The sequence below is a fragment of the Chiloscyllium plagiosum genome, unplaced genomic scaffold, assembly GCF_037043375.1.
Source record: "Chiloscyllium plagiosum isolate Xiang-an unplaced genomic scaffold, Cpla_swu_hap1 HiC_scaffold_9, whole genome shotgun sequence".
Classification (NCBI taxonomy): domain Eukaryota; kingdom Metazoa; phylum Chordata; class Chondrichthyes; order Orectolobiformes; family Hemiscylliidae; genus Chiloscyllium; species Chiloscyllium plagiosum.
In genome coordinates, this window is record NW_028270147.1 from 3722219 (window position 1) to 3745533 (window position 23315).

General features: G+C 41.9%; 1 protein-coding gene across 1 annotated transcript in view; it reads left to right on the plus strand.

Moving 5' to 3' along the window:
• The window catches only part of msh4 (mutS homolog 4), a 129010-nt gene that overhangs the window by 67477 nt on the left and 38218 nt on the right, over positions 1 to 23315 (plus strand). Inside the window, exons 9-11 of the mRNA XM_087990305.1 lie at positions 10533 to 10597; positions 11408 to 11577; positions 14982 to 15118. Coding sequence (XP_087846431.1) covers positions 10533 to 10597; positions 11408 to 11577; positions 14982 to 15118 — 372 coding nt within the window. The remainder of the gene's footprint in view (positions 1 to 10532; positions 10598 to 11407; positions 11578 to 14981; positions 15119 to 23315) is intronic.

A 23315-nucleotide genomic window follows, 5' to 3' on the forward strand; every position in this document is an offset into this window, starting at 1 on the left:
CATAAAAGTTACAGTTTTTAACTGGAATCAGGCAAATTTTAATGGCTATGAGACAAGAACTTTCAAAAGTTGATTGAAGTAAACTGTTCACAGGTAAAAGAACATTAACAAGTGGGAGGCATTCAAGAGTGTGATGATGAGAGTTCAGAGGCATTATGATCCTGTTAGAGTAAAGGGTAAGGCTGGTAAGATTAAGTAACAATAGATGATGAAGTGTCAAGATTAAAAGAACCTTTTCAGATATAGACAACTTGGTTCAATTGAATTTCTGAATCAATATAAAGAGTGTAGGAGCATTCTTAAGAAAGAAATCAGAAAGCAAAGATGGAATATGAGACAGCATTGGCAGAAAAGGTTAAGGATAATGCAAAGAGATTCTCAAATACTGTACATTAAGAGCAAGAGAGTAACTAGAGAGAGGGTAGGGCTTCTTTAAGATTGAGGAGGTTGTCCTTGTGTTGAACCCCAGGAGACGGGGGAAGATATTAAATGAATATTTTGCAAGAGTTTTTACTGTGGAAAAGGAAATGGAGTATAGAGAATGTAGAGAAATAAACTTTGATGTTTTAAAAACATTTCACATTACAGAAGAGGAGGTTCAGGAGGCCTTAGAGAATACAAAGGTGGATGAATCTCCAGAAACTTACCTAATGTATCCTAGCACATTTTGGGAAATAAGGGAGGAAATAGCGAGACCCCTTGCAGAAATATTTACATCATCTAAAAATACGGGTGAGGTGCCTGATGACTGGAGGTTGTAAGGAGAAACTGGGGAATCAGACCTGAGTCTGTCTTTGGTTGTGGGTAAATTATTGGAGGTGATTATAAAAGATAGCATTTCTGCACATTTAGAGAGGCAAACATTGATTAGGGATAGTGTAGCATGGTTTTGTGTGAGGAAAATCATGTCTCACATACTTGAGTTTTTTGAGGAAAAGATTAATAAATGCAGTGTTGTAGATGTTGTTTATTAGGATTTTAGTAAGGCCTTTGACAAAGTTCTGCATGGTAAACTAATTAGTAAAATTAGGTCACATGGGATTCAGGGTGAGTTTGCCATGTAGTTACATAATTGGCTTAATGGCAGAAGACAGAAAGTGATGGTGGAGAGTTAGAATACAGAACATAAAACAGTACAGACCCCTCAGCGCTCGATGTTATGCTGACCTTTTATGCTACTCTAAGATCAAACTAACCTACATACCTTTCATTTTACTAACATCCATGTGCCTACCCATAATGTATCTGACTGTACTACCATGCACCCACTGCGCTCTCTGTAAAGAACCTACCTCTGACATCTCCCCTATACTTCCTCATCACCTTAAAATTATGCCCCCTGTGATAGCCGTCTCCACCCTGGGAAAAAGCCTCTGGCTATCCACTTTATCTATGCCACTTATCATTCTGTACACCATTATCAAGCCACCTCTCATCTTCCTTCACTCCAGTAAGAAAAGCCCTAACTCCCTCAACCTTTCTTCATAAGACATGCCTTCCAGTCCAGGCAGCATCCTGGTAAATCTCCTCTCTAAAGCTTCCACATCATACGTATAATGAGGCGACCAGAACTGAACACAGTATTCCAAGTGTGGTCTAACCAGGGCTCTATAAAGCTGCAGTATAACCTCGCAGCTCTTAAACTCAATCTCCCTGCTAACGAAAGCCAACACACCATATCCTTCTTAACTACCCTATTAACTTGGGTGGCAACTTTGAGGGATTGAAGGATGTGGACCCCAAGATCCCTCTGTTCCTCCACTTCCAAGAATCCTGCCTTTAACCCTGTGTTCTGCATTCACATTTGACCTTCTAAAATGAATCACTTCACATTTTTCCAGGTTGAACTCAGTCTGCCACTTCCCAGCCCAGCTTTGCATCCTGTCAATGTCCCGTTGTAACCTACAACAGCCCTCCAGACTATGCACAACTTCACCAACCTTCGTGTCATTGGCAAACTTACTAACCCATCTTTCCACTTCCTCATCCAAGTCATTTATAAAAATCACAAGGAACAGAGGTCCCAGAACCGATCACTGTGGAACACTACTGGTCACCGAACTCCAGGCTGAATATTTTCCATCTACTACCACCCTTAGTCTTCTTTGGGCCCGCCAATTCTGTTTCCAGACATCTAAATTTCCCTGTATCCCATGCCTCCTTACTTTGTGAATGAGCCTACCATGGGGAACCTCATCAAACACCTTGCTAAAATCCATATACACCGCATCCACTTCTCTACCTTCATCAATGTATTTTGTCACATCTTGAAAGAATTCAATAAAGCTTGTGAGGCATGACCTGCCCCTCACAAAGCCATGCTGACTATCTCTAATCAAACTATGATTTTCCAAAGAATCATAAATCCTGTCTCTCAGAATCCTCTCCAACAATTTGTCCATCACTGATGTAAGACTGACTGGTCTCTAATTCCCAGGGTTATTCCCTTTGTTAAAGAAGGGAATAACATTTGCCACTCTCCTATCATCTGGTACTATGGTGGACAGTGATGATGCAAAGATCATGGTCAAAGGCGCAGCAATCTTTTCCCTCATAGTAACCTTGTGTACATCCCGTCTAGCCTAGGAGACTTATCTATCCTCATATTTTTCGAGACCTTCAACACATCCTCCTTAACATCAACCCTGTCAAGCATATCAGTATGTTTCGTGCTGTCCTCTTGAATGACAAAATCACTCTCACTAGTGAATACTGAAGCAATGTTGATTTTCGGGACTGGAGACCTATCACCAGCGGTGTTCCACAGGGGTCAGTTCTGGATCCTCTTATTGTCATTTATATAAATGATTTAGATGAGAATATCGAAGGCATGATTAGTAAGTTTGTGGACAACATCAAAATTGGCAGCATAGTAGACAGTTAAGAAGGTTTTCTAAGGTTACAAAGGGATCTTGATCAAATGGATCAATGGGCTGAAAAATGGCGGATGGAGTTCAATCTGAATAAATGCAAGCTATTGCAGACTCGTAAAACAAGGCTAGAGCTTATACAATTAATGGTTGGGCCTTAGGTAGAACAGAGGGATCTAGGGGTGCAGGTGATTAAAAAGGCATTTGGCATGCTTGCCTTTATTGCACAGTCCTTTGAGTATAGGAGTTGGAAAGTCATATTGAGGTGTGTACAGGACATTGGTGATGCCTTTTCTGGAATACTGTGTCAAGTTTGGTCACCCAGTTATAGGAAAGATATTATTAAGCTTGAGAGGGTTCAGAAGGATATTATTAAGCTGAAGTTTGAGAGACGACCTGCTAAAAGTTTATAAAATAATGAGAGGTATAGGTAGAGTTAATAGTTATCTTTTCCTTAGGATGGGGGATTTCACGACTAGTGAGCACATTTTTAAGGTGAGAGGAGAGAGATTTAAAAAAGACATGAGAGGCAAATATTTACACACAGGGTGGTTTGTGTGTGTACTGTACCTCCTGAGGATATGGGTACAATTTCAGTGTACAAATAGGAAAGATTTGGAGGTGTATGGGCCAGGAGCAGGCAGGTGGGACTAGTTTAGTTTAGGATTATGTTCAGCATGTTCTGGTTGGACCAAAGGATTTGTTAATGTGCTGTCATACTCTTATGACTCTACAACAACCTTTACCACCCAAACATATTCTTAAAATATTCTCATTCAGTTTAATTCCATACACTTCTGCTTTTCATTCTTCACACTTAGGTACTTTAGTCTTCTCAAGTAATTTACCGAATTCCTTTAGAATTTCCACATCTCAAGTTTTAATTCAAATTCAAATAACAGTGTTGTTGAATTAACAGGTTTACTTTCATTTTAAATTTCCTCTATTTTTAAACTTGTTGTTTCCATAGAAACTACTTTTGTGTATTGTTGTTTGTGTGTGCATTCAATATTTTTTAAAATCCCTTGTCTTTAATGTCTTTTTGTCAGGATGCCTTCCAAAAAACAAAATACATACGATTTGTGGTCATGTATACTTCAATATGCATGTCATTTTATTTGAGCTATTTAAATAAATTCCATTTTAAACTTTGTTTGCTGATTTCTCTGCTGGAAACATCTTTTATGATTTTGCTTCAGACTTTGGCCTGCTTTGCACTGTCTTTCAGCACACCTTTTCCTCCATATGTTCACAGGAGTCTGACCTGCTTTAGCTTTCCCATCTCATTAGCATTGTTTTGCATTTTCACCTGGCACTCACTGTCTTGAGTCCTCATTCAGGTTCTTTAGATCTCGGCCATGTCAGTTTGGCTCTCTGACCTAGCTATGGGTGACAAATGAGAATGTACTCACCTGAGTTCCAGGAATGTGACATGAGATCTTACTGATATGTTATCATTCAATTTGACAAGCTGCCAGGAGAATCCGATAGAGAAAATAATCATTTTATTTGAATAAATGCAAGGAGAGTCAACCTTATCAGTCTAAGGTTAACTCTACAAAGTCCCATAAGTTTCCAGATGTTATATACGACAGGTCACGTATTAAACTCCTTATCTGGTCAATTCACACTGTATGCCGACCAGATGTCCTAGTGTTAGTTTACTGATTGCCCATAGTTCATAAACAGGCATATTTGCATTTTACCCAAGGCCTTCTTCATTTTTGCTGTTTGTGTGACCTGTCAGTCCCTACTCACGCCCTGCATCACTGGCCTAGCCCTTTTGTGTATTCTCATCCTTTAGCCTGTATCTATAGATTTTCAAGTAAAGTGGGTAAAAGAGAGAGCCTGATATATGTACTACACTCAAATTTCCAGAAGATAATTGATAAGGTGCCACATCAAATTTTATTGCAGAATTTAAAAGCTCACTATATAGAGGATAACATAGTATGGATAGAAGATTAGCTGGCTTGCAGAAACAGTATACATAAACATGTTTTTGTCTGATTGACAGAATATGATGATTGGAGACCCACCGGGTTCTGCACTGGGACTGCAACATTTTGCAATTTACATCATGATTTAAATGAGGGGAGTGAAGGTCTGGTAGCTAAATTTAAATAAACCAATGGAGTGTGGAAACGTTTGCAGAAGAATTATAGGTTGAGGAAGTGAATTAAAATATGGCAGATGGATTGTAATTGAGGAATGTGATGTAGTTCTCTGTTTTGCATGGAAGAAGGAGTAAGCAGAGTATTAATTAAATGGAGAATGGCTGTGGATTACTGGAGTGCAGAAGGATTTAGGTGTTCTAAGGTATGAGTCACAAAATGTTAGTATGCAGGTCCAGTATGTAATCCAGAACACTAATGAAGTGTTATCCTTTATTATGAGAGGAATTGAACATAACAATAAAGATGTTATGCTTCAGTTATACATTGCACTGGTGAGACCACATCGCAAATACCATATTCAGTTTGGTCTCCTTGTGGAAGGATGTACAGGTGGTTCAGAGGAGGTTTTCTAGATTGATCCCTAGAATAGACAATAAACAATAGGTGCAGGAGTAGGCCATTCTGCCCTTCGAGCCTGCACCACCAATCATTATGATCATGGCTGATCATCCTCAATCAGTATCCTGTTCCTGCCTTATCTCCATAACCCTTGATTCCACTATCCTTGAGAGCTGCACGGTGGGCAGCACGGTGGCACAGTGGTTAGCACTACTGCCTCACAGCGCCAGAGACCCGGGTTCAATTCCCGCCTCAGGCAACTGACTGTGTGGTGTTTGCACATTCTCCTTGTGTCTGCGTGGGTTCCCTCCGGGTGCTCCGGTTTCCTCCCACAGTCCAAAGATGTGCAGGTCAGGTGAATTGGCCATGCTAAATTGCCCGTAGTGTTAGGTAAGGGGTAAATGTAGGGGAATGGGTGGGTTGCGCTTCGGCGGGGCGGTGTGGAGTTGTTGGGCCGAAGAGCCTGTTTCCACACTGTAAGTAATTAATCTAATCTAATCTAATCTAAAAAGCTCTATCCAACTCTTTCTTAAACAAATCCAGAGAGTGGAGACTGGGCCTCCACTGCCTTCTGGGGCAGAGCATTCCACACACCCACCAGTCTCTGGGTCAAGAAGTTTCTCCTCATCTCTGTCCTAAATGGCCTACCCCTATGAGCGGATTATCTTATTAACATTGGTTGGACTGTCCTAGCTTATTTCCATTGGAATTTAAAAGAGTGAGGGTGACTCAATTGAAGTATATAAGACTCTGACTGATCTTGACAAGATAGACACGGAAAGATTGTTTCCTCTTGTGGTTGAGTCAAGAACTAGTGGGCATTGTGTTAAAATTAAGTGTTGCTATTTTAGGTGATAAATGAGAAGAAATTTTTCTCTGAGTTCATAAGTCAGAGTTATACAGCACTGAAACAGACCCTTCGGTCCAACTTGTCCACACTGACCAGATATCCTAAGTCAATCTAGTCCCATTTGGCCTATATTTCTCTAAACCCTGCCTATTCACATACCCATCCAGATGCCTTTTAAATGTTGTAATTGGGCCTGTCTCCACTACCTCCTCTCGCAGCTCATTCCATACACGCACCATCCTTTACGTTTAAAAGTTTCCCCTAAGGTCCCTTTTGAATTTTTTCCCCTCTTAAGCCTATAATCTCTAGTTTTAGACTGCCCTACCCTTGAAAAAAGACCTTGGCTTTTCACTGTAATTATGCCCCACGTGATTCTATAAACCTCGATAAGGTCACCCCTCAGCCTCTGACACTCCAGACAGAAAAGCCCCAGCCTATTCAGACTCTCCCTACAGCTCAATTCCTCCAATTCTGGCAACATACTTGTAAATCTTTTCTGAACCCATTCAAGTTTAACAACTTCTTTCTATAGCAGGGAACTCTCTGCCTCAGAAGGTGGAGGTGCTGGAGTAATTAAGTTTTTTCAATGTAGCATTAGCAAGATTCTTATATAATAAAACAAAAAACTGTGGCGTCTGAATGTCTGAAAATAAAGCAGAAATTGCTGGGAAAACCCCACAGGTTTGGCAGTATTAGTGGAGACGAAAACAGAGTTTACATGACAAGCTCGGTGCTCCTTCTTCGGAACTGATAAGTGGAGTGTGTGGCATAGGAGGAGTGAGTTGATAAGTGGCAGTGGAGCCCAGAGAGAAAGTTTTTTGATGGCAAATCAAGGAGGAAGAAATGCTAGATAGGTGAATTTGGGGACTGTGAGTAGATGCAGATGAGTTGCCAGTGCTGAAAGCAAACTATGTTATGACGAGACCTGGGGTGTGGGGGTGGATAAAAGACAAGGAAAGAAGTGTTCAGGCTCTAAAACTATTGAACTCGATTTTGAGTTCTGAAAACTGCAGGGTCCATGAGGGTACAATGAGATGCTATTCTACAAGCTTGCACTGAGCCTGTCTGGAACACTGCAACAAGCCTGAGATAGAAATATTGGCATGGGAACATGATGGTTTGTTAAAGTGGCAGGTAATTGTAATCTTGGGGTCGTTTTTGCAGACAGAACATAAGTTTTCAGCAAAGCAGTCACCCAGTCTGTTTTCCATCTTCCCAATGTCGAAGAAACAGCATTGTGAGCAGTGAATATAGTAGTCTAGATTGAGTGAGTGCAGGTAAATCACTGCTTCATCTGAAAGATGTGGCTGGAGCCTTGGATAGGTAAGAGGGAAGAGGTAGCTGAAAATGTGTTGCTGGAAAAGCACAGCAGGTCAGGCAGCATCCAGGGAACAGGAGAATCGACGTTTCGGGCATAAGCCCTTCTTCAGGAATGGCTTCTTCCTGAAGAAGGGCTAATGCCCGAAACGTCGATTCTCCTGTTCCCTGGATGCTGCCTGACCTGCTGCGCTTTTCCAGCAACACATTTTCAGCTCTGATCTCCAGCATCTGCAGTCCTCACTTTCTCCTCAAAGAGGGAAGAGGTAAACAAGTACTTTCTGTGATTGTGTGGGGAAGTGTTGTGGGGTTTGGAGAGGTGTTGGGAGTGGAATAAGAGTAGACCAGGGTGTCCCAGAGGGAACAGTCCCTACAGAATACTGACAAGTGAGGGGATGGAATATACATCTGCTAATGGCATCTCATTGGAGGAAATGGAGGCGTTTGAATCTTTGGATGGGGTGGAAATTGAGGACCAGGAGGACCTTATCATGGGAGGGATCAGAAGAGGTGAGGGGTGAAATGTGGGAAATGGGTTGTACACTGCTCAGTGTCCTGTCAATCACGGTAGCAGAGTATTTTCAGTTGACGAGAAAAGTGGACATTGCTTGCAGAAGATGGCATCTCAAAACAGATATAGTCAAGTGGCGAAATTGAGAGAATGGGATGAAGTGCTGACAGGAAGCAGGGTGTGAGGATGTATAGTCCGTATAATTGTGGGAGATTATGTTTGTAATGGTTATTGGTGGCCAGCCTGAGCCCAGGGTAGAAACAGATGTTGAGGAAGGGAATAGAGGAGTCAGAGATGGACCGGAGCAGTTGCGAGCAGGGTGGAAATTGGAAGCAAAATTAATACATTTTTTCCAATTCCAAGCAAGAGATGGAAGCAGAATCAATGATGTCATCAATATATATAGAAGAAAGAGTTGTGGAGAGGGACCCAATTAGGATTTGAACAAGGAATGTTCCATGTATCCTACAAAGAGACAGGCATATTTGCAGTCTATGCAGGTACCCATGGCCACACCTTTGATCTGAAGAAAGTGAGAGGAGTTAAAGGAGAAGTTGTTCAAAGTGAGGATAGCTTGGGCAGCAGAGGAGTGCAGATAGATTCTTTTTAGGCATGGGAATCACAGATTATTAGGGGAGATGGAATGTGGAATTAAAAACACAGATAGATCAAACATAATCTTACTGAATGGCTGAGCAGAGTTTAGGGGCCAAATTGTCTCCTTGTGCTCCTATTTTGACTGTTCATGTGTATGTTGTCTATTCTCCAGGACCAGGACCTTTCTTGTGTCTGAACTGCAAAAAGCACAATCAAATGGTTCCTGGGACTTCTTGTGTCCTGGATATACAGGTCCAGAAGCGTTCAACTACTTTCTCATCAGCATAACTAACTAGAGCACTTTTTCTGCATGAAGCCTATCCTTCTCCTCTTCTTCATCTGACTCACTAACCAGTCCCAGAACTTTCCTTTTATGACCATTTTGTCTCACCACCACCACATAGGTGCACCACTCTGGAGATGGCTGAGCCCTACACAATTTCTGAAGTTGCCAAGAATTGGGAAAATTGAGCTGAGTGTGTATAATCTATCTTATTTTATGCATGTGCTAAACTCAGAGTACGCCAAGAACATAGTCCTTGGTCCATACCCATTAAAAAGTAAGAGTCAAAAAGTGTGGTGCTGGAAAAGCATAGCAGGTCAGGCAGCATCCGTGGAGCCCTGATGAAGGGCTTATGCCCAAAACATCGACGCTCCTGCTCATCGGATGCTGTCTAACCAGCTGTGCTTTTCCAGTGCCATACTTTTTGATTCTGATCTCCAGCATCTGCAGTCCTCACTTTGTCCATTAAAAAGTAAGGTTTTTTTATTAACTGTTTGTAAACAAATATTTGAGAAAGTAGTGAACAGATTTCAATAAAAGCTGGTAGAGAGATTTGTTATAGCCCAAGGAAAAACTTTGACCAAGTTCGGCTTTCTGAAACGTTTTAGTGGATGGGTTAACTTTGGGAAATACTGTTTGTCTGAAAAAAAACATGTTGTTCTAGTTATAATGGTGCTGATTGTTTTTAAATAGTGTGGATTGTTTCTTTTATTATGGTAGAATCTGTCACAGGTGTCAAAATGTGGGTAGAGGTTTCAGAGCAGATTGTTGGGTGCAATTAGATTACTTACAGTGTGGAAACAGGCCCTTCGGCCCAACAAGTCCACATCAAAGCGCAACCCACCTAGACCCATTCCCCTACACCTAACGCTAGGGGCAATGCACCTAACCTGCACGTTTTTGGACTGTGGGAGGAAACCAGAGCACCCAGAGGAAACCTGTGCAGACACGGGGAGAATGTGCAAACTCCACACAGTCAGTTGTCTGAGATGGGAATTGAACCCGGGTTTCTGGCACTATGAGGCAGCAGTGCTAACCACTGTGCCACCATGCCGCCCCATGTGGAAGCTGTTGTTAGAAATGTTTAATTTTCAGCTTTTTAGTTACAGCGTATCAAAGGAGAGAACAGCTTCAAGGAAGAGCTATGTGGATTTAATAACATGGAATTAATAGTGTAATGGTGGGGTGGGGGTGAAGGTGTTGCCTTCTGCTGACTGTAATCTTCCTTTCTTAGCACTGTGACTCCCCCCATCCTTATTTTTGAATCTCCCACACAAGTAATAAAATTCTCTATTTCTACTGTGTTGAATCCCTTCACTAATTTAAATGGTGAGAGATGATGGTAAGAGGAGTAAATGGATATTTCCTTTAGAGATTGAAGAGAAAAACTAATATACTGAAGCATTAGTTTTTGAACTAAGCAACCTTATAGTAGGAACATGAAAGATGTTGTGAATGAGGCAAGAATCAAATTTGACGTGTCAAAGTTTCTCTTCATTAAAATCAGCCAACTGTCTCTTAGGAATGGGGAAGAATGATTTTTCTAAAGTTTTTAAATGTATTCACAATCATTGCTTGTGTTCTACAGGGAACGCTGAAAACTTGCAAGACACCATTACTAAAGGCTTATTGCAGTTCACTGGAAGATAGTAGGTAAGCCAAGAGTGGATGAAGAGGTTTGTGTAGTAGTTAATTCATTAAAAACTGCATAATCAAGTTGATTAAATTAGATCAATGACTTAACCAGGTTTATAAGCATTAAACTGACAACTCAGATCTGAGAAGAGAGTTTGTTTGGTGGAGGACTTGCACGTGATGAAACTGAACAACATTCCCCAGCAATTGCAATGGGAGGGAGTGTGGTGGTAGTGATAGGGTGAAGGGCAGGGGTGTCAGTCGTTTACCATTATATGATTGGCCAGGTTCAGGCTGATGGGTACTCTTCCTGCTCCTGCTGACCCAAATGCGTGGCACTAAAGGAAGTTACCTCATGGATCCAGCTTTTCTCACCTCCTTTAATATGTAGCATTTCTGGCATCCCGAGAATCCCAGCTTATAGAAGTTCAAAATAAAACATAAATTGAAATGGAACCACAAACCCTCCCAAGTTATTTTGTTTGTGAACATGCTACTGACCTTTAGACAGCTGCAGCTTATCTCAGAGCTAATTAGAACTTGCTTAATGGGAGACCATTCTTGATGGTAGTTTTCATTTCTTAATTTAATTCACAACCACCTTGGAAGACTTGACAACTTGAGTGTGCTCAGACTTGAACACATTACTTCAGGTGGCTTCTGATCAGTGACTTGGAATGATGTAACATAACTTTTATGCTTTTCATATTTTGTCCCAAGTTCAGAAAGTTCATTGAGGGCTGAGTATTATTTTACAGCTTTCTTTGATTAAAGTTTTCAATTCTTAAAATGTATATTTTGATTAATGTATTGCATTGAAAATTACAGATTCAACCTCATTTTAGAGCAAATCAAAACTGTAATTAACGATGATACCAGGTACATGAAAGGCTGTTTGAACATGAGGACACAGAAATGCTATGCTGTCAGACCAAATATCAACGAGTTCCTTGATATCGCTCGGCGCACATACACAGAGATTGTTGATGATGTAGCAGGTATTGTTTCCATATTTTGATAATGCTGTGCCTGACAAGTGAAGGTGGAACTGTTCATAAACAAATTTAATTTGTTAAACTGGGTTGGATTTCCACTTTAAGATTGTGAAGCTATAAATTCAGTCAAATAATATTTGCATAATTACAAACAGTAAATCTTCTATGAACCAGTTGCTGCAATAGGACAAAGTAATACAATTTTTATTTTAATTTTCCGTTAGAAGCACCTTATATACCCAAGTAATCATTGATCTCATGTAAAAGTCAATCCCTGACTTTTGACTAAAAAAATCTAAAATCTTTCTGCAGTCGGTCTGATATGACGTGATCTCATGTGATCTTGCGTTATAAGAAAATCGTGCAAAATCCGCACCATTGGGGCTGAAATCACATTATAGCTGATACAGGTTAGGAAAGTTCTACAAATAACGGTCTAAATTCTTCAGTCGCTTTAAAGCCAATTCGCATTGAAGAAACGTGTTGTAGCAGAACTGGCTGTATTTACCACCTGCTTGCTGCTGACGTCCTGATGATTTTTGTATTCACTCTTGGGATATGGGTGTTGCTGGATGAATGTATACGTAGCTTATACAGGTGCAAAACTGTTCAACTCTTCATGTTGGTGAAGAATTGCAAAAATGCTCTTTGATTCTACTTTTAGGGGTAGTATTTTCATGAAAAGTTTCCAATCTGGCAACTATACGATAGCATGATTATTGGAAAGGATGGGTTCAACTTTCTGAAAATGATACTAATGTAAACGTCAGCCCCCCCCACTTCTTGGCTAGAACTTTAATCTTAGAATCTCGACTTTTAACATGAGGATATATGATATTCAAAGTTTGGGTGAAGATTTGTAGCTCGGGTGCTCGTTGTTGTGGTTCTGTTCGCCGAGCTGGAAATTTTTGTTGCAAACGTTTCGTCCCCTGTCCAGGTGACATCCTCAGTGCTTGGGAGCCTCCTGTGAAGCGCTTCTGTGGTGTTTCCTCCGGCATTTATAGTGGCCTGTCCCTGCCGCTTCCAGTTGTCAGTTTCAGCTGGCCGCTGTAGTGGCCGGTATATTGGGTCCAGGTCGATGTGTTTGTTGATGGAGTTTGTGGATGAGTGCCATGCTTCTAGGAATTCCCTGGCTGTTCTTTGTTTGGCTTGCCCTATAATGGTAGTGTTGTCCCAGTCGAATTCATGTTGCTTGTCGTCTGCGTGTGTGGCTACTAAGGATAGCTGGTCGTGGCGTTTCGTGGCTAGTTGATGTTCATGGACATCAACTAGCCACGAAACGCCACGACCAGCTATCCTTAGTAGCCACACACGCAGACGACAAGCAACATGAATTCGACTGGGACAACACTACCATTATAGGGCAAGCCATACAAAGAACAGCCAAGGAATTCCTAGAAGCATGGCACTCATCCACAAACTCCATCAACAAACACATCGACCTGGACCCAATATACCGGCCACTACAGCGGACAGCTGAAACTGACAACCGTAAGTGGCAGGGACAGGCCACTATAAATGCCGGAGGAAACACCACAGAAGCGCTTCACAGGAGGCTCCCAAGCACTGAGGATGTCACCTAGATAGGGGACGAAACGTTTGCAACAAAAATTTCCAGCTCGGCGAACAGAACCACAACGATATATGATATGTAGGAGTGGTAACCTGATGTACTTAATTTTGTGGTCAGTGGCAAATCAGTGTTGCTCACCACTGTCCTTAAAGAAGAGCAACTTATAAACATCTACCAGTCTATGGTATGTATTTCCTTTTTCCCAATGACAGTTTAAGTCTGGAGTAAAGCAAAAGTGATCTCTCAGAGTTAGGGAGTAGTGATATCATCAAGCTCAGTCAACATCCAATAATATTGAAGTACTCCCACTCGCAGCAACTCGGAAATTGAAAAGACTTCTGATTTTGATTATATCATAATGGATGCTAAAAGATTGTAAACAAATTTTAGCAAAATTATTGATTATTTTAAAATTTTATTTATATATATTTTAATCATTATAGAGAGATTTGACTTTAGGTTTCAAGATCAGTGAGGTGTTTAACAGTTATCAGTGCATGTTTAGACTTCAGTCAACAGATGTGACTTTTTAGCATTCTAACAGCATAAAGTGGGAGGTTTCATCAGTTCAGTGGTTGTTTGGGATTACATTCGAGGAGGACTTCGACAGTGCAACCTCTGGTGGAGTGTTAAGTGAAAGACAGCACATTCTCGATTCTCATGTTATTTTGCACATGTGCAGACTTCTGAAGTTGCAGTTAGTTTCAGTGGGCCAGTGACACTGAATGCTGACAGCTTCTCGTTATTGACATTGCAAAGCCCAGGCCATTATTATTTCAGCTGAAAATGGGTTTAACAACAAAAATAAACTTGTGAAGTCTAAGTTTTTCTTCACCTGTGAACGGCTTGATATAAACTCACTGAAGTATCAGTGGAGAGACAGAAATGGAGTTAACATTTCAGTTTAGATGATGTATTATGTAAAGAGCAGTACAAAACTGATGTGATTTCAGTTTAATCTGTGCGACATAAAAATATGGTTGTAGAGAGCTGTAATTTTAGGCCCCAGACATTAGCTGTCTGGTCTTAGAAACATTTTCCAACAGAAAGGTGCTAACAAGAAATAGTGTGAAGTCTGAAAGAACAGTAAAGACTTTGCAAGGTCTTGTTTGCAATTTGCAAAATGGAAGTTAACATATCTCTAAGGTAATCATTATTGGCTGAATACCAGAGATTTTGATATGTCTGTGCTCGTCTTACAAAATTCCTGAGTTGAAATAAATTGTGTAAAATAATACTGGTATTGCAACACAGAAACAAGCCATTTGGCCCCTCAGATTTATGCTTGTGTTTAAACTCCACATGAACTACCTCCTCAGCACGCCCCACATTACATCCAGACCTTTCAGCATATCCTTTCCTTCTTCCTCAGGTGCTTATCTAACTTTCCCTAAAATATGTCTATGCTACTCGTTCCAATGTCACTTAAAGAAAAAGTTTGCCGTGTGTGGGTCATTGTTGCTGTGTTGGGATTTGCTGTCTAAATATTGGTCGCCATGTTTTCTACATTATATCTCACCATATCTTAAAAGCACTTCATTGGCCATTGAACTTTGGCACATTTTCAGGTATTAAAGATGTTATAGAAATGCAAAACTTTTAAAAAGATTCTTCATTTGGAGGTCTTTTTCTATCTGCTGCTTCATTCAGTATATTCCTTCCACTGAATTAAAACAACATAGATTAAATCATAATTGATATCTGGACATTTCACCATCTTCTTTAGACAAGAGTTGCTTCTATAATCAATTTTATGTTCAGCTGAAGGCATCTTTTTTGATGAATCTGTAAATAGAAGATGAATAATTTCACTTTTTCATTTTAAACTGAGTAGGAATGATAACACAGCTGGGAGAAAAATATAACCTGCCTCTGAAAACTAGCTTCAGTACTGCCCGAGGATTCTTCATTCAGCTGAACTGTGAGGGAGCTTCATTCCCTAATGGGCAATTGCCGTCAGAGTTCATGAAGGTGTGTTAATCACTGCAACTTTTATTATATATGTCACTGTTTTGTACCACACCATTAAGTTCCAAAGAATCCTAGTTATGATAAAGAATATCTTTCTAGTGGCGGATATCTGGGGATGACAACCTTCATAGTGGAAATATGTGGCTGTATTTCCTGTTTTCAACAAGAATAACTTACATTTCTGTGGTACATGTTACTTAGTAAGACAATCACAATGTAATATCAAACAACATTTGACATCAGGCCACAAAGGGGTTAAGAGATATGACTAAAACCTTGATCAAATAAGTAGGTTATAAAGAACATCTTAAAAGAGTGATAGCACTCTCATTTTGAGTCAGATGACTGTGAGATTAAATTCAAATCCAGAGCACAAAGTATGGCTGACATTCCAAATCCAGTGTTGAGAGAGAACAATGTATAAGAGGGATAACACTGAGGGAATCTTCACTGTTGGATGAGCAGTGTGAGGGAAAGCTGCTGGCCTTTGGCTGAGATGTTCTACAGGTTTTTTCTATCATCTTGGGAGGATATTAGGGTATCATGGCACTACCTGGATTGAAAAGAGAGTTTTCGCAGGTGCTGTGTCCAATATTTATCCCACATCCTAAAATAGTTAATCTGGCCATTTATTATTGCATGCTGTTGGTGAAAGTTTGATTTCTGTAAACAGACAATCACTTTTCCTGTACTTGAATTGTGACCTTCTTTAATTTATTCATAGGCGATGACAATATTCAGACAGTGAAGATAAAGTGCCTTCTTGAACTATTGCAGTCATGGGGTGTAGGTACACCCACAAGGGTGTTAGGAGAGACTTTCAAGAATTTGACCCAGCAATAGTTTCAGAGAACACCTCTGGGACACCCGCACCAACCAACCCAACCGCCCCGTGGCTGAACACTTTAACTCCCCCTCCCACTCCGCCAAGGACATGCAGGTCCTTGGCTTCCTCCATTGCCAGACCATGGCAACACGACGCCTGGAGGAACAGCGACTCATCTTCCGCCGAGGAACCCTCCAGTCACAGGGGATGAATGCGGATTTCTTCAGCTTCCTCATTTCCCCTCCCCCCACCTTTTCTCAGTCCCAGCCCTCAGACTCAGCACTGCCTTCTTGACCTGCAATCTTCTTCCTGACCTCTCCGCCCCCACCCCCTCTCCGGCCTGTCACCCTCACCTTAACCTCCTTCCACCTATCGCATTCCCAACGCCCCTCCCCCAAGTCCCTTCTCCCTACCTTTTATCTTAGTCTGCTTGGCACAGCACACCCTCCTCATTCCTGAAGAAGGGCTTATGCCCGAAACGTCGATTCTCCTTCTCCTTTGATGCTGCCTGACCTGCTGCGCTTTTCCAGCAACACATTTTTAAGCTCTGATCTCCAGCATCTGCAGTCCTCACTTTCTCCCAATAGTGTAGGAATGGCCAACATAGTTCCCCAGCCTGGATGTTGAGTGGTTTGGAGGAGAACTTGCAGATGGTTATTTTCTTTGTATCTGTTGCCCTTCTCCTTCTAAGTGTTAGAGGTCACTGATTTGTAAAATCATTTTGAAATGCTAAGTTACTGCATTGTGTCTAATAGGTGATACATACTGCTGTTGTACGTTGGCAGTAGAGGAGTGAATGTTAATGTGTTAGATGGTATATCTGTCATATGGGCATGCTTTGTCCTGCATGATGTCTTAGGTACTGTTGGAGCTGCACACATCTAGTCAAGTGGATCAGATTCCATCAGACACCTAACTTGTGTTTTGTAAGACCAGGCAAGCGAGAACCTGGTTTGAAGTGTGTGTACTTCAACGCGAGGAGCATCCGAAATAAAGTGGGTGAACTGGCAGCATGGGTTGGTACCTGGGACTTCAATGTTGTGGCCATTACGGAGACATGGATAGAGCAGGGACAGGAATGGCTGTTTCAGGTTCCGGGATTCAGATGTTTCAGTAAGAACAAGGAGATGATAAAAGAGGGGGAGGTGTGGCATTGTTGATCAGGGACAATATTACAGTTGTAGAAAGGATGTTTGGGGACTTGTTAACTGAGGGAGTATGGGCTGAGGTTAGAAACAGGAAAGGAGAAGTCACCATGCTGGGAGTTTTCTATAGATCTCCGAATAGTCCCAGAGATGTAGAGGAAAGGATAGCAAAGATGATTCTCGATAAGAGTGAGAGAGGCAGGGTAGTTGTCATGGGGGATTTCAGCTATCCAAATATTGACTGGGATCACTACAGTACGAGTACTATAGATGGGTCAGTTTTTGTCCAGTGTGTGCAGGAGGGCTTCCTAACACATTATGTAGACAGCCCTTCAAGGGGCGAAGCCACTTTAGATTTAGTACTGGGTAACGAGCCTGGCCAGGTGTTAGATTTGGAAGTAGGTGAGCACTTTGGAGACAGCGATCACAATTCTGTCAGGTTTACTTTAGTGATGGAAAGGGATAGGTGTATACCACTGGGCAAGAGTTACAGCTGGGGGAAGAGAAATTACGATGCAATTAGGAAAGATTTAGGAAGCGTAGAATGGGGAAGGAAACTGCAGGGGATGAGCACATTAAAAATGTGGAGCATATTCAAGGAAAAGCTCCTGTTGTCCTAGATAAGTATGTACCTGTCAGGCAGGGAGGAAGATATAGAACGCGTGAGCCGTGGTTTACTAAGGAAGTGGAGGACCAACCAACCCAACCACCCCGTGGCTCAACACTTAAACTCCCCCTCCCACTCCACCAAGGACATGCAGGTCCTTGGACTCCTCCATCGCCAGACCATAGCAACACGACGGTTGGAGGAAGTGTGCCTCATCTTCCGCCTAGGAACCTTCCAACCACAAGGAATGAACTCAGATTTCTCCAGTTTTGCTCATTTCCCCTCCCCCCACCTTGTCTCAGTCCCAACCCTTGAACTCAGCACCACCTTCCTAACCTGCAATCTTCTTCCTGACCTCTCCGCCCCAACCCCCACTCCGGCCTATCACCCTCACCTTAACCTCCTTCCACCTATCACATTTCCAATGCCCCTCCCCTAAGTCCCTCCTCCCTACCTTTTATCTTAGCCTGCTGGGCACACTCACCTCATTCCTGAAGAAGGGCTCATGCCCGAAACATTGATTCTCCTGCTCCTTGGATGCTGCCTGACCTGCTGCGCTTTTCTAGCAACACATTTTCAGCTCTGATCTCCAGCATCTGCAGTCCTCACTTTCTCCAAGTGGAATCCCTGGTCAAGAAGAAGAAGAAGGCTTATGTTAGGACAAAATGTGAGAACTCAGGGTGCTTGAAGGTTACAAGGATGTCAGGAAAGACCTAAAAAGAGAGCTCAGAAGAGCCAGGAGGAGACATGAGAAGTTGTTGGCGGATAAGATCAGGGTTAACCCTAAAGCTTTCCATAGGGGTATGTCAGGAATAAAAGAATGACGAGAGTTAAATTAGGGCCAATCAAGGATAATAGTGGGAAGTTGTGTGTGGAGTCAGAGGAGATAGGGGAAGCACTAAATAAATATTTTTCGACAGTGTTCACTATAGAAAATGAAAATGTTAGCGAGGAAGATACAGAGATACTTGCATCTAGACTAGAAGAGATTGAGGCTCACAAGGAAGAGGTATTAGAAATACTGCAGAGTGTGAAAATAGACAAGTCTCCTGGGCTGGATGGAATCTATCCTAGGATCCTCTGGGAAGCAAGGGAAGAGATTGCCGAGCCTTTGGCATTGATCTTCAAATCATCATTGTCCACAGGAATAGTGCCTGAGGACTGAGGATAGCAAATGTGGTTCCCTTGTTCAAAAAGGGTAGTAGAGACAACCCTGGTAATTACAGACCAGTGAGTCTCACTTCAGTTGTTGATGAAGTGTTGGAAAATGTTATAAGAGATAGGATTTATAACCATCTAGAAAAGAATAATCTGATCAGGGACAGTCAGCACGGTTTTGTGAAGGGTATGTCGTGCCTAATGAATCTTATTGAGTTTTTTGACAAAGTGACCAAACAGGTAGATGAGAGTAAACCGGTTGATGTGATGTATATGGATTTCAGCAAGGCATTCGATAAGGTTCCCCACAGTAGGCTATTATACAAAATGCAGAGGAATGGAATTGTGGGAGACATAGCAGTTTGGATCAGTAATTGGCTTGCTGAAAGAAAACAGGGTTGTAGTTGATGGAACATGTTCATCTTGGTGTCCAGTTACTAGCGGCTTACCGCAAGGGTCGGTTTTGGGTCCACTGCTGTTCGTCATTTTTATAAATGACCTGGATGAGGGCTTAGAAGGGTGGGTTAGTAAATTTGCGGATGACACTGAGGTCGGTGGAGTTGTGGATAGTGACGAAGGATGTAGTAGGTTGCAGAGAAACATAGATAGGATGCAGAGCTGGGCTGAGAGGTGGCAAATGGAGTTTAATGTGGACAAGTGTGAGGTGATACACTTTGACCGGAGTAATCGGAATGCAAAGTACTGGGCTAATGGTAAGATTCTTGGGAGTGCAGATGAGCAGAGAGATCTCGGTGTCCATGTACACAGATCCCTGAAAGTTGCCACCCAGATTGACAGGGTTGTTAAGAAGGCATACAGTGTTTTGGCCTTTATTAATAGAGGGATTGAGTTCTGGAACCAGGTGGTTATGCTACAGCTGTACAAAACTCTGGTTCGGCCACACTTGGAGTATTGTGTACAGTTCTGGTCACCGCATTATAAGAAGGATGTGGAAGCTTTGGAAAGGGTGCAGAGGAGATTTACTAGGATGTTGCCTGTTATAGAAGGAATGTCTTACGAGGAAAAGCTGAGGGCCTTGAGGCTGTTCTCATAAGAGAGAAGAAGGTTAAGAGGTGACTTAATAGAGACATACAAGATAATCAGAGGGTTAGATAGGGTGGACAGGGAGAGCCTTTTTCCAAGTATGGGGACGGCAAACACGAGGGGACACAACTTTAAAGTGAGGGGAGATCGGTATAAGACAGATGTCAGAGGTAGTTTCTTTACTCAGAGAGTAGTAAGGGAATGGAATGCTTTACCTGCAACGGTAGTAGATTCGCCAAGTTTAAGTGCATTTAAGTCGTCATTGGACAGGCATATGGACGTACATGGAATAGTGTAGGTTAGATGGGCTTCAGATTAGTATGACAGGGCGGCGCAACATCGAGGGCCGAAGGGCCTGTGCTGCACTGTAATGTTCTAATGTTCTATAAAAGATAGGAACTGAAGTAAGCCATTTAGCCCATCAAGCTTGCTCTGCTATCCAATAAGATTATAGCTGATCTGATAATCCTCAACTCCACTTTGCAGCTTTCACCTCATCACTTTCGAATGCCTGACAAGGTGGGGCACAGGCTTTGAGGGGTCAAGAGGCAAGTTACTCACTACAAAACTACCTGCTGTTAGAGCTGATGTACTTATATGGCTAGTTCAGTTTGGTTTCTGGTCACTGGTAATTCCCAAATTGTTTGATAGTGAAGGACTTAGTGGTGGTAATAAATTTGAAAGTTAAGAGGTAATTTTACATTCCTCAGCACTTATATTACTTACCTGTTATCAATTCAAACGTGAAAGTTATCCAGAATTGCTACACAGAGACATAAACAGCTTCAGTATCTGAGGAGTTGTGAATGATACTGAGCTCTGCAATCATCAATAAATATCCTTTTCTCTGACCTTATGATGGATGGATGATCATTGATAACATAGCTAAAGATGTCTGGGTTCGGACAATACTCTGGGGAACACCTGCGGCGAGAGCCTGGGCCTGCGTTAACCATAACTGTCTTCCTTTGTGCCAGGTATGATTCCAACAGTGAGAGGTTTCCCCTGATTCCCAGCAGAGAAGTGAGGGTGAACACCCTTTTGCCCTTATCCATGTTTGAACCAAGGCTAAAATGAGGCTGGGAGCTGAGTAGACCTAACAAAGACAGAGCATCATTGAGTTTTTGTTGTTTAAGTGATTGGTAGTCATGTTGATTTTTTTTTATTCATTCATGGGCTAATACTTAATTCCCATCTTGAAATGGCCTTAGAATCACTGCAACCGATTTGTTGAATGCAGACTCATAATGTTGTTAGGGAGGAAATTCTGGAATTTTGACTCAGTGACTGTGAAGGAATGGCAATATATTTCCAAGTCAGGATGGTGAGTGGTTTGGAGGGCAACTTGTAGGTGGTGGTATTCCCATGTATTTGCTGCCTTTGTACTTCTATATGGTAGTGATGTGGATTTGAAAGATGCTGTAAGAGGAACCTTGGTGAATCTTTGCAGTGTGTCTTATAGATAGTTAACACTGCTGCTACCGAGCATCATCACTTTGCTGATGATTAAGAGCGGACTTATTAGGTGGTAACTGGCCAGGTTGGATTTGTCCTGCTTTTTGTTTGGACAGGGACCACCTGGGCAAATTGATATCGACCTTCAACACCATTATCCCCTCCAGATTGATCTCAAAACTCCGAGAACTTGGTCTCAGCTCCACCCTCTGCAGCTGTATACTCAGCTTGCTGACCCACAGACCGCAGTCAGTGAAGGCAGACAACTGCACCTCCTCCACGATAACACAATACTGGAGTCCCCCAAGGATATGTCTTCAGCTTCCTACTGTACTCCCTGTATATCCACGACCATGTTGCTAAATTCCAAATGAATGTCATCTACAAGTTTGCTGACAACACCACTGTGGTAGGACGGATTTCTAACAACAACGAGACCGAATACTGAAAAGAGATAGAGGGCTTGGTGACATGGTGCAGTGATAACAACCTGTCTTTCAATGTCGGCAAAACTAAAGAATTAATCCTTGACTTCAGAAAGAGAGGAGGAGAATATGTTCCCATCTACGTCAACAGAGCTGAGGCTGAGATGGTGGAATTCCTAGGAGTGATGATAACCAACAACTGTCCTGGACTTCCCGCATAGATGTGATGGTCAAGAAGGCACAACAGTGCTTCTTCACCAGGCAACTCATGAAGTTTGGCATGTCCATAAGGACCTTCACTAACTTTTACAGATTCATTATTGAGAGCATACTTTCTGGGTGCATAATGGCCTGATTTGGAAACTGCTCTGCCCAGGATCCTAGGAAACTATCGAAGATTGTGCACAGCCCAGACAATCACGGAAGCCAACCTTCCATCTATGGACTCCATTTACACAGCTCATTGCAGCAGAAAGGCTGCAAACATTATTAAAGACAAATCACATCCCAGTAATGCTCTCCTACAACTTCTTCCATCAGGCAGAAGATTCAGAATCTTGAACACATGCACCAATAGAATCAGGAACAGCTTCTTCGTAGCCCTTATTAGACTGATGAATGGACTCTCTAACTTCAAATAATGCTGATCTTGCTAATGGTGATTTTGTCTAGTGCATACCCTGTGCAATATAACCTATATGCCTGTGTCTATGTATTTGTTTTCACCCTATGATCTGTATGTCCTTGCTTACTATGATCTGCTTGTACTGCTCATAAACAAGGATTTTCACTGTACTTAGGTGCACATGACAATAAGAAAATTAATCAAATCAAATCAAATTAGAGTTGTAACTAGTGGAATAGCTTGGCTAGGGCTCCTGCTAGTTCTGGAGAACAGGTCTTCTGAATTATTGCTGGGATGTTATCAAAGCCCATTGCTTTTGTAGTATTCAGTGCCTTCACCCGAATCTTGATATCATCTGAAGTGAAACGATTGGGACCTGTGATTCTGGGGACCTCAGGGAAAGACTGAGATGGCCCATCCATTTGACATTTCTGGCTGAAGTTGCTTGCAAATGTTTCAGCTTTGCCTTTTTGCACAGATATGTTGGGTTCCCCCATCATTGTCCACCACCATTCATATCTGGATATGGTAGGATTGCTGAGCCAAGACCTGATCCCTTGGTTGTCAGATTGTTTAGTTCTGACTATTGCATGGTGTTTCAGTTACTTGGCATGCAAGTAACCCCGTGTCTTAGCTTCAGCAGGTTGACACTTCATTTTTAGGTATGGCAGGTTTTACTCCTAGCATTCTTTCCTGCATCCTTCATTGAATTGGGTTGATATTCTGGCTTGATGTAATAGTAGAATTGAGGATATGCTGGCTATGAGGTTCTCGACTGCTGTTTACAAATTTATTTTTGATAGTGAGTGGGTTGGAGTGGATGTGAAATATGCTATATATTCCTTCTATCAATCTTTTCTCCCTGTTAGAATGCATCCTCAATAAATTAGTTTATCCTAAGCTACGTGAACT